The sequence below is a fragment of the Natrix helvetica genome, assembly GCF_964273705.1.
Source record: "Natrix helvetica genome assembly, chromosome: 4".
Classification (NCBI taxonomy): Eukaryota; Metazoa; Chordata; class Lepidosauria; order Squamata; family Natricidae; genus Natrix; species Natrix helvetica.
The window spans coordinates 62,760,997-62,773,337 of NC_138550.1; the positions used below are offsets into that span (position 1 = coordinate 62,760,997).

The following is a 12,341-nucleotide window of genomic DNA, read 5'->3' on the forward strand; positions in this document are numbered from 1 at the left end:
GCAAAGACTACCCAAGAGGCAGTTTGTTAATTATGCCTGTGCTGTAACAGATTCCTGCATGAAAGATACAAAAGATGATAATTGGCAAAATTAGCAAGTCCAATGCAGCTTTAAACTGAGCAGGGGATAGTATGATTGATGTGTTTATGTACTTATGTATAGTAAAAAACATAAATTTACAAATTCTTGGAGGTATTTTGCTTTTTTTTTCCTTTTAGAAAGATAAACCTATTCCAGATAATAGTGCAGTTAAACAAGGTAAGAGACAATTCACTTTTCTCTTTTTAATTTTCATTCTTTCATTTTTCTTCCATTTTTCTTTCATTAGAAATATTGATTAGTTCTGTTCAAAAGATATTGTTTCTACAAGCATTCTGCTCAAAATGTCTGTTTCTAGAAGTATTCATAGCTCTTTCCAGGTTGATAATGGTTATATCAGCCTCTTCTGTGAAAGTTTCTGCTGTTCCAATTTAATAGTAAAGCTTTCATAATTTTCTGATACAATCACAGCAATTGCATTCAGATGAGAAAGTTTGATGTCTACTGTCAAAGAATAGTTCAGGATCTTAGTGGAAAGGCTATTTGTAGTATTCTTCCTTTTTTGTAGGCATTCCCTGTCATCTATTGCTTCTAAGCTTTTAAGCAAATATTTGACATGCCCACTCAATATAAAACCCACATAAAATTCCTTAGTCATAATCAACTGATGTCCAAGTGAAAAGCAAATCAAAACTAGTAGACTAAACATCCATATAATAAAATAAAAATTCTTGAGGTTTGGATGTAGAATTTGTGCTTTACCTACCGTATTTTTCAGACTAAAAGACGCACCTTTTTCCCTCCAAAAAGATACTTAGACACTGAATACAGCATTTTTGGCCTCCTGAAACCCTGCCCCTTTCACAAAAATGGATGTGCATAGACTTTGGGAGGTCTGCAAAGTACTCCCGGGGGCTGGGGACGCCAAAAATGAACAAAAAATGTGCCATTTTTGACCAGTTTTTGCCCTTCCCCCCCCCCAGCCCCTAGGAGCATTCTACAAGCCTCCCAAAGCAGATGCATCCAACGGGTCTGTTTTTGCGAAAAACAGGTCATTTTTTGCGATGTTTTTGCCCCCCACCCCAGCCCCCGGGAGCACTCTACAAGCCTCATAAAGCATATGCATGGCCTTTGTTTGCTGAAAAACAGGCCATTTTTTGCTCATTTTTTGGGGGGGGGAGCCCCCCAGGAGCACTTTGCAGACCTCTCAAACTCTCTGCATGTCCTGTTTTTCACAAAAAACGAGGCATGCAGAGGGTTTGGGAGGCCTGCAGAGTGCAAGAACTTTTTTCTTTAATTTACCTCTTCAAAATCTTGGTGCGTCTTATAGTCTAAAAAATACGGTAATTAGCTAAATAGTTCACTTGAAAATTGTGACTGAAGCAACTAGAACATATTTTAAATAGTGGCTGATTTATTGTATTATTTTTAGCATGTGAGAATGCTGAGATCGATACAGAGAATAATTCTTCACAAGCAACTACAGACAATCAAGATAGAATATCTGGAAGACTACTTGATAAGGCAAAAAGGGTAAAACTAAGATATGATCATTTGCAACAATATCAAAAAGGAAAAATTATTCCATATTTGACATATACATATCTGGAGCTGCATAATGGCCTATGCGCCCCATTTCATTTGTATATTTCAGATAATTATATGTTTTTTTAGTTATGATCTAGATTTATATTAATTTCAGTAGATTTTTGCTAATTGTTTAGTATGCAAATTTGTATTTGAGCATCGTGTTGTTAAATATGGTTGGCTACTCTCCTTGCTATTTTTATGAATCAAGATCTAGACCCTCTTTGGTATAACAGGAAACAAAGAAAAATACTGTGTTACTTTTGTAATACTATTTATTTTAGATTGCAGAGGTGGGAGTGCTATACATTTCAGTTAGTGTGTTCTCTGGTTTTTGCTTCCATCAGCAGAAGCATGAAGGTTAACTCTATCCAAATGTTTTAGCTCATTTATTACAATAATGTTCTGATTTTCCAATAAAAAACATTGGAATTGAAATATGCAGTTTCCGTAACACAATATGACAAATGTTTGCTCTGTCCATGCATGTTTGAAAAAATTTAAATGAACAATACAACCTGGTTATATCACACATGAATTTCTAAGATACTTGGGCCTTTTACAAACTTTTACAAAGTGCTCAAGATTTCCATAGCCAATTTATTTTCTAACTTAGGCATTTTGAATGGAAGGAAATTAAAGAATTTAACCAAATTAGAAAACAATGGATAGGATAATTTAACAATAGAAAGAGCTACAAGAGCTAGTTTGAAAGCAAAGTAAGCTGCTGTGACATAATTCTTTAAGTTAGCAAAATACTTTGCACTCTATTTGAACGTTGTAAATAAAACATCTGTTACCAATTATAATGTGGTTGCATAAGTTTGTTACAATAATTCACTGGGAACTTTAGTCATTTATCCTACTTCTGCTGGCTTTAATAGTAGTTATATGGCTAAAATCTGAAATACAGTGCAAGTTTATTTGAAAATAAGTCCTTGGAATTCAATGGAATGTTCTTTAGAATATATGAACCAAATTGCAGCTATAATATATTCTTAATTCATATTATTTCAAAATAGTATGTATAAAGTCTTCAGGCTGCCTTTTTTAAAAACTATTTTATATAGCATTTCTTTATATTATTAATTTGTTTCAGCGTTGTTTATTATTACATACTTTGTTGTTTTTATGTTTCAGTTTTCTTTTTTTAAAAGAAGGTCTATGAAGCAGAAAAACGCACACAGTTGTGATGAAAGCAAACTGGAAAACCTACCTCAAAGCGAACAGGATACAGAAAATCAAGCCAGTGTATCTGCTGAAATGAGTAAAGATGAAAACCAAAACCATACTGGGAAAAATCAAAGGGGATCACCATCAGTATATCAGAACAGAAAATCTTCCTCTACATGTATAATTATTTAGTAATGAAAGTATAAGTCTTGCATATATGTGAGGTCTTACAAGCAGATATTGCAGTTTATACATGGAAACAATAATGGCATCTATGTAAAGATTACATTTTTTGATAAAATTTAGCATTTGGGGACTGATCTAGATTAACTTGGACCAACCTTCCAATATTTATTTGTATTAATAATTTTACTATTGCAGTAAAATGGGAAATACAGTCTTATTGATTTGTTGTGGCCTTAACTTTCAGTGATTTTAATAAAATATATTTTTGTATATCAGAAGTTGGAATAAGGACTGTGGCCTTTTTGCCCTAAAAAGGTACAACTGCATGTGCACTCTTTTGGTTAGAAATAGGCAGAGGAATACCTAATGAAAGTGTTTGTTCTTAGCATATTTTTACTAAAATACTGGATATTAAAGTAATGTGTAAGTAATGGTTTCTATGATGCAGTGAAAATATTTTACTCTTGGTATCACATTAACACATTACTCTTGGTATCACATTAACATAATATTTTACTCTTGGTATCACATTAACTGTTCCATTATGAATTACTGTACAATAACACTGGTTTGGTTGTCTCTGTAATCTGGAAATTTAAAACAGAATACTGGTACATGCTTTCGAAGGCAATAGTCAAAAGCACAGAATTCCCTTATCATACAGTCTTAGATACAATCTGTTTTGGAACTTTTCCCATTCAAATCCATTACAATACACAGTCCTAATTTGTATAAGCTAGGCTTACAAATATCTCAGCAAGAGTGTTTTCACATATGGGGTAACTTCTCAAGATGCTGATTCATTTTCTGCCTGATGGCTTCATCTGTTCAAGGCATAGAGAAACTGTCAAACAAGGATTTTGTGCAAGGAAACCAGAAATGCTGCCTTCTTCAATTGCCTGTCTGATGAATGAATGATGACTGGGTTCCAAGGGACAGGACAACCCTCTTCTTTACATCAACTAGCCGGCAAAGGCAAATGAATTGTCTGTGGAGATTCTCAGTCATCCAGATCATAATTGTCTCAAAAATGATTTTCCAAAGAGAACTGGACTTTTTTTTCTCTAAGAAAGAAGAAAATGTTTTGCTTCTCTCCAAAAAGCTTCATCGGTTCTGGCAGGAGGATGGGATTTATGGAAGTAAAATATCCTTCCAGTCTCCACCTCCCCCCCCCAAAAAAAAATCCTGCAGAACTATTCCTTCCATTGCCCCCACTATCCTGGCAGAATTGGTGAAGCTTCTTGGATAAGAAGTGAAATGACTTTTTCTTCAAGGAAAAAACAGTACAATTGCCTTTTGAAAAAGCACCTTTGAGATAACTGGATCTGTTTTTTCTCCCCTGGTTTATCTAATCAGTGCCCTCTTTTTCACAATGGCAATTTAGATAATCTGGAGGTTAAAAGTATGCTTCCAGTTTGTTCTCCAGTAAAGGTGCCAAAGAGAAGCACACTATAATGTTCTTTTTGTGAACATTGTAGATGGTGGTCTATTCTTTACAGCCACAGCTCTGGAATGTGCACCTTACCGGAACGACAATAGGATTCAAAAATAAACATTCTGCTGTGGTCCCAAGACTGTCAAAGTAGACAGAGCTGAGGTTTGCAGTCTCTCTGTTGTCTGCCCAGGCTGTAACCGCGGAAGGTTGGAAGAGTTGCCGCGGGAGGAGCCCCGAGGCAGATTGCTCGGGCTGCTTTGGGTCGGGACAGAAAAGCACTTCAGTTTCCTACCAACTTCATGGAGGTCTCCAGCTTTTTCCAACCATTTCCTCTAAAGATTCTCTTCGGGAATTAACGAGTCAGAAAGAGAAAGGAGAAAAGAGTGTATTTGGAACTGCGTGGTGAAGATTTTATTAAAACTTTGTGTGAGATCAGAAAAAACACCCACACAATGTGCGAACAGGCGCTAGCCCCTCTGGGAGAACGGGTTGGAAGCAAGTTGCGTGTACCCTCGGAAGGCACCTACGGCGTCTCTCTTCAGTCTCCCCGTAATTCTATCCAGGGGTGTTGGGAGGGGGGGGCGTGAAAAGGGAGGGTTCCAGTGCGCTTCGCCAGCGGGAACAGAACGCAAGGGAGGAGTTTCCACAGAGCGCCCCACGGCTTGCTTGGCGAAGAGCTCTGTCTCTCCCCGCCCCACTGCTCCCGCCTTTCACTCTGACGAGCCTTGGAACAGCGGGGACCCAACTTCTCAGCCGCCGAGGGTCATGGCGGAGACTTGGTTATGCTTGGTAGTTCTGCTGGCGATGGGCTCGCGCTTCAGCCTCGCGTACCAAGGTAGGAGTGTGCCTGGGGACGGCAGGGGAGAGGAGGGGAGGGGAGAAGGCTCCCGCGGTCCGAAAAGGAGCTCTCGAGACTGTGAAATAGATACCGCGCTTCGACCGCGGCCACTTCTGGAATGTGGAAGCGCTTTTGGAATAGTGTGGCGCCTGCTCGGGGAAAAAAAAGCACCCATCGTGGGATTGTCATACTCTAGCATTGGGAGCATCTGATATTTCCGGAGCGAAAGAAGGCATCGTTCGTTGAAGGGGCTTGGAAACATTCTCAATCCCTGGAATATATTTTTATAAATACAAATACTCCTGATGTGTAGGTCAATTAGTGAGCCAAATTCGCATTAGCGCAACGCGAGCATAGCAAGCACTGGGTCTTTTCGGTGGTCAATACTACTCGGATGCCAGCCCTGGTAAACCATATGCAAATACAGTTGGCCCACCAGGGGAATACAGTTGAATGAGACATAGGTGGGTCCCTTTTCTCCAGCAGCATTCACATCTCAGTCTATAAGAGATACAGTGTTAAAATATTGACATTGGGAATATATATATGCTCAACAGTCATGATCTATGTCTGTAACTCATTTTATGTTTCTGCACTTAATCTTGAAAGCCATGAGGGTGTGTGTTCTCAGTGGAATATTGTTGCTGTACTATGAATACAGTAAAGTAACATTATGTGGGAATCATGTTCACATAGACTGTGAACTTATATTTTAAACCTCATCTCAGAAAATTTAATTCGCTATACCCAGGGCCGGATTTAGATGAAAAGAGGCCCTAGGCTATTCCACTTATGGGGCCCTTTCACCTCCCATTTTTAAGTTTGTAAATTACATGAGAGATAATAAAATACATCATTACTGTGATATATATCAATATATTAAATGAAACATGTTGTAATTGGTACTAACCTTTATAAAAAATGTGGCACGGATAAATAAAAGGCCCCTCTTGATCTTGAGGCCCTAGGCTGAAGCCTAGTTAGCCTATAGGAAAATCCGGCCCTGGCTATACCGGGTGTTGGCAACCTGTGGCTTCAAAGCTACATGCGGCTGCAGCTCCCTGTCCCATCACTGGCTGGCCTCGCCCCTTGCCCTCCCCTTCCTCTTCTGGTCTGAGACGGTAAGGGCAGTGGCAGGATGGAGAAGCAGCCAGGGCTGATTCTCTGGCACTTCACTCTTGTGGAGCTTCTTTTGGCCCTTGTTGGTGCTGGGCATGCCTCAATTGCTTGGGGAGACATGCAACCTGCTCTCCGCCCCAAGACACTGCCCTGTCCTATCCGCAACCGATACCGGCCTTGCTAACATAAGGGCTGGCGGGGTGGGAATGGGATCCGGGAGGAAGGGACATCAGAAAGAGGGATGGGCCAGCAGTGCCCAGCCATGGCTTTAAGAGACTCAAGGCAGTGGGAAAAGGGAGCTGGCCCCATGGAACCTCACACGTCCTCCCTAGGGGTCAGGCTCAGAGAAAGCCCTCCCCAAAGGCGCTCGCTCATCAGTCAATCTCCCCCCTCTCTATGTCTGCCTGCCTGCCTCTCTCTCTCTCTCTCTCTCCCTCCCTCCCTCCCTCCCTCCCTCCCTCTCTCTCTCTCTCTCTCTCCCTATACCTATACCTATACCTATACCATCTCTATCTCTATCTCTCTCTATCTATCTATCTCTCTCTCTCTCTCTCTCTCTCTCTCTCTCATCTATCTATCTATCTATCTATCTATCTATCTATCTATCTATATATATATATATATATATATGCTGGTTTTGTTGTATTCGGGTCTTTTCCCGTGTAAGGTTGAGATTGTCTTTGCAACCTTTCGGCAGGATCTCACCTGCCATCTTCAAGCGTGGGCTCAAAATGTGGGCTTAAAATGGGAACGGAGCTGCCGTCTTTCTGTAAGTCTTGATGGGGTGCTGGCTTTGTTTCAGTAAGTGGAATGATTGGTTGTGTGGTTATATCATGATTGGTAGATTGGTGCTGATTGGTGCAGGCTGCGTGTGCATTGTTGTTTTGTATTGTAATGGCTTGGGTGGTGGATTGTATTCGTTTGTTGGCTAGGGCTGGTTTCCAGATGTTTGGTAGGCGGGAGGTATCATCACGTTTGTTCATGCTGTGGGGGTGTTTCTCTATTTCGATGGCTTCCATGATTATTCTCTTGTGGAGGTGTTCTGTTTTGGAGATTAACCTGGCTCCTTCAAAGTTGATTTCATGTCCTGTAGCTTTAAGGTGCTGGAAAAGGGAAGAAGTTTTTTCTTTTTTTCTTACTGCGTTTTTGTGTTCTGTGATGCGTGCATTTATTCTCCTGTTTGTTTGTCCTATGTATATTGCTGGGCAGATTTTGCATGGTATTTCGTAGACTCCTTGGTTTTCTAGCTGGATTTTGTCTTTGGGGTTTCTTAAGATGTTGGCTATTTTTTGGTCAGTGGTGAAGGCTGTCCTGATATTGTGCTTGTGGAGAATTTTGCTGATTTTATCTGTGGTGCCTTTGATGTAAGGGAGGAGGGCGATGCCATTGTCCTGTTCTGTATCTTGGTTTTTTGGGGGAGTCTCCTTTTGGATTAGGTTGGTGATTGTTTTTCTTTGGAATCCATTGGAGATTAATACATTTGTGAGTTTGTGTAATTCAGTTTTCAGGTGGTCTTTGTCGGCTAGGCGTTTGGTTCTGGAGATGAGGGTCTTGGCTACAGAGTTGATCTGTGCAGGGTGGTGATGGGATTGTGCATTTAAGTAGCGGTTGGTGTGTGTTTTTTTCTGGTAGATGGTGTGTCCTAGGGAGCCATTGGTTTTTTTGTAGATTAGGACATCCAGAAAGGGAAGTTGGTTGTTTGCTTCTATTTCCATGGTGAATTGTATTTTGGGGTGTAGGTTGTTGAGATGTGTGAGGAAGTTGTCCAGTTTTTCTTTTCCATGTGGCCAAATCACGAAAGTGTCATCAACATATCTAAGCCAGAGTTTGGGTTTGTGTTCAGATTTGTCTAAGGCGTTGGTTTCAAAATGTTCCATGTATAAGTTTGCAATGACAGGTGAGAGGGGTGATCCCATGGGTGCTCCTTCTATCTGTTTGTATCTTTGTCCATTATGGATGAAGTATGTGTTGGTTAGGCAGTGGTTGGTCAGGTCTAGGATGTGTTTAGGGGGGTTGTGTTTTTTCTGGATGGCTGTCAAGGCTTCTTTTATGGGCACTTGGGTGAAGAGGGATATGACGTCGAAACTCACAAGTAGGTCACTGGGTTGTAAGTTTTGTTTCTTTATTGTTTCTATGAAGTGGAGTGAGTTTTGTACCTGTGAGGTGATGGATTCTGCATAGGGTTGGAGCTGTTTGGCGAGGAATTTGGCAAGGTTCTGTAGAGGTGAGCCTATGGAGCTGACTATGGGTCTGAGTGGTGTTCCTTCTTTGTGTATCTTGGGGAGTCCATAGAGTTTGGGGCATCTGGAAGATTTCTCTCTGGGGATGATTCTTTGCTGGATCTCTTCACTGATGGCAGAGGCTTTTATTTTGGATTTGGTGGTTTTTTCCAGGTAGGTGGTAGGGTCTGTGTTTATAGGTTTGTAAGCAGGGTATATATATATATATATATATATATATATATATGTATGTATGTATGTATGTATGTATGTATGTATGTATGTATGTATGTGTATATATGTGTATATATAAATATAAATATAAATATAAATATAAATATAAATATAAATATAAATATATATATATATATATATATATATATATATATATATATATATATATATATATATATATATATATATATATATAGTGTGTGTGTGTGTGTGTGTGTGTGTGTCTTGGGCTCTCTCTGTCTGTCTGTCTGTCTTTCTCTCTCTCTTGGAAAGCTGCGGCTAGGCCAAGCCAACAAGCTCTCCTTGGGGTGCTTCTCTACTTTTATTTCTTTTTGAAATCTGAGCTGGCTGAGGAATGATCACCAGCTATGGTGAAGGCTTGCCTTCAGGCAACCCTCCTCATCAGCTCGTGAACCCCTGGCCAGCTGTGGTGGGGCCGGGAGGGTGTGCACATGCAGGGAGACCCTCAAGCAAGTGCCAAAGTGCAGCAAAGGCGCACAGGGGGCGGCTGGCTGCTCGCTTAAGGAGGGTCTTAATAGGATGCAAAAGGATGCAGCTTCGCTCCTGCATTAAGGCTCCGGCCATTGCCTTGCCATGTCCCCTCCCCCCTGCATGAGCCGGAGGTCGCTGGAGCCTTAGTGCAGGAGCGAAGTGGCCCTGTACCTCCCTTTGTGCTACATTTGCGCATAAGGCCCCCCACTTTGGACTGCCACTTCATACTGGAGCTTGTGCCCTCGGCGCTTGGCCAAAGAGCTGCTGGGGGGGGGGGTGATGATGACATGACAAGGCGATAGCCGGAGCCTTAGTGCAGGACAGAAGCCGTGTCCTTTTGCATCCTATTAAGACTCTCCTTAAGCAAGCGGCCAGCCACTCCATTTGTGCATGAGAGAGCGAGAGCGAAAGAGCTGCCAGGGGGACGACGACATGGCAAGGTGATGGCTGGAGCCTTAGTGCAAGAGAGAAGCCATGTTTTTTGCATCTTGTTAAACCCTCCTTAAATGAGCAGCCAGCTGCCCTGTGCATGCATGAACACGCACACAAGAAAGAGCGAGAGAGCACAACACACACAAAGGCATACACAGAGATACAGGGAGGGGGAGAGGGAGAGGAAGATAGGGAGAGGGGGAGAGAGAAGGGGAGAGGAGGTAAGAGAGAAAAGGAGAAAGAGAGATGGGAGAGAGAAAGATGAGAGGGGGAGGAAGGGGGAGAGGAAGAAAGAGAGTTGGGGAGAGGGAGGGGGAGAAAGATGAGAGGGAGGGAGGGAGGGAGAAATAGTTGGGAGAGAGGCAGGGAGAAAGAAAGATGGGAGGGAGAGGGAAAGAGAGGGAGAGAGAGAGGTACCTGTTTCCCATAGAAAAGAAAACCTAGAGAGCCACAAAACCTGGGTAGGTGTGGCTGGGGGCTGTCATGTGACTTCAGGAAAGTAACTGACATAGAGTTAGCCACGCCCACCCAGGTTTGGTGGTTCCTGGTGTTTTGTTTTCTGTGGAAATCGGATCCAAATGGCTCTTTGAGTGTTTAAGGTTGCAGACCCCTGCGCTGTACTATCATGTCTTGTATGTCATAATGATGCATACAAGCATGTTACCATGCAGAGAACTAAGCTAATTCATGTGTATGTGTGAGAGATTGTAATGTATTGTAAGGTTCACAATTCCATTGCTTCTTCATTCAGTATAGTTGTAGCATTTTGATAAAAAAGCTTTCCACTGCCATAGCAGAATCTCTAAGCATAATCTATGAGATATCTTTCAGAACCAGTTCCATGCCCAACCTATGGTCTTTAGCCACGGTCATCCCTATCTTCAAAAAAGGAGACCCCAGCCTAGTTGAAAATTACAGACCAATCTGACTATGTTGTGTCACCTGCAAAGTAATGGAATCAATCATTAACCAATCCATTACCCACCACCTAGAGGCAAACAACCTTCTCTCTAATAAGCAGTTTGGTTTCAGAAAAAAATTGTCTTGTAATCTGCAACTCCTACACTGCAGAAAAATTTGAACTTCACAGCTCAACCAAGGTAAAGCAATAGACATAATTTACATAGACTTCTGCAAAGCCTTTGATTCAATGGTACATGACAAATTAAAACTAAGCTCTTATGGCATTTCCAGATCCCTACATAAGTGGATAGCTGCATTCCTATCAAACAGGCAACAAATAGTCAAAATAGGGAGAGCCCTATCAAACCCTGCACCAGTTAACAGTGGTGTCACCCAAGGCAACCTCTTAGGAACTACACTCTTTATACTTTACAGAAATGACCTTTGCAATCATCTCAAAAGCAGCTGCGTCCTCTTCGCTGATGACGTACAACTATTGAACACCACCAAAAATGCTGTTGCCCTTCAAAATGACCTTGACTGTGTGTCTGAATGGTCAAACAATTGGCAACTCCAAATCTCAACCAACAAATGCTCTGTCTTACACATTGGCAAAAATAATAATAATCAGAACACCAAATACAAGCTAGGCAGATACAATCTCGTAGATGACCCCCACTCTATCAAGGACCTTGGAGTACTCATATCAAGTGATCTAAGCACCAGAGCTCACTGTAACAGCATTGCCAAAAAGGCATTAAGAATTGTTAACCTAATCTTGTGAAGCTTCTTCTTTGGTAATATTGTACTGCAAACTAGGACATACAAAATCTTTGCTAGACCAATTCTCAAATACAGCTCATCTGTCTGGAATCCACACTGTATATTGGACATTAACACAGTTGAGTGAGTCCAGAGATATTTCACAAAAAGAGTCCTCCACTCCTCTGCTCGCAACAGAATACCTTATGTCACCAGGCTTGAAATTTTGGGCTTGGACAACCTAGAACTATGCCGCCTATGGTCTGACCTAAGCGTAGTACACAAAAGTATCTGCTACAACATCCTACCTGTCAATGACTACTTCAGCTTCAATTGCAATAATACACAAGCACACAATAGATACAAATTCAAGGTAAACTGCTCCTATTTACCTTGCAGAAAATGCGACTTACCAGAGCGGTCAATGCCTGGAATGCATTACTTGACTGTTGTTACATCCTCAAACCCCCATAACTTTAACCTTAAACTGTCTACTATTGACCTCACCCCATTCCTAAGAGGTCAGTAGGGGTGTGCATAAGTGTGCCAGCATGCCTAATGTCTCTGTCCTACTGTCCCCATTTATTTGTCCCCATTTCCTGTGTTCTTATTCATGTTTATTTTTATTCCTGTTATCTTGTACATGAGTGACAAACTAAATAACTAAAATAAAATAAATAATAAAGGATTGTTTCAGATGTGTGTGAATAGATTACTGTACTATAAATGTATATAAAGTAATTGCTGAATGAAAATTATTAACATTTTTAAGATCACAATAATAATAATAAAATTCTTATCAAGTCATAATCTTGCAGAGTGAATTTAATAAAATCAGTGTAACTTCACTTTTATTCTGGGCAGCTAACATTAAAAGTACAGGTCATCCCTGACTTACGACCACAATTGAACCCAAAATTTA

The 12,341-nt window shown here is 41.0% G+C and overlaps 2 protein-coding genes across 5 annotated transcripts in view; both read left to right on the top strand.

Annotated features, from left to right (window-relative positions):
• Positions 1-3,273, top strand: part of RPGR (retinitis pigmentosa GTPase regulator) — a 108,155-nt gene extending 104,882 nt beyond the window's left edge. For all 3 annotated transcript variants that reach the window (XM_081950050.1, XM_081950051.1, XM_081950052.1), the window contains 3 exons: positions 219-258; positions 1,472-1,572; positions 2,767-3,273. In XM_081950050.1, coding sequence (XP_081806176.1) covers positions 219-258; positions 1,472-1,572; positions 2,767-2,991 — 366 coding nt within the window. In that variant the 3' untranslated portion in view covers positions 2,992-3,273. The remainder of the gene's footprint in view (positions 1-218; positions 259-1,471; positions 1,573-2,766) is intronic.
• A 1,825-nt stretch (positions 3,274-5,098) lies between these two features.
• The window catches only part of SRPX (sushi repeat containing protein X-linked), a 124,216-nt gene continuing 116,973 nt past the window's right edge, over positions 5,099-12,341 (top strand). Inside the window, exon 1 of one of the 2 annotated variants that reach the window (XM_081952844.1) lies at positions 5,099-5,255. In XM_081952844.1, coding sequence (XP_081808970.1) covers positions 5,186-5,255 — 70 coding nt within the window. In that variant the 5' untranslated portion in view covers positions 5,099-5,185. The remainder of the gene's footprint in view (positions 5,256-12,341) is intronic. The other variant, XM_081952845.1, reaches the window with a different exon arrangement.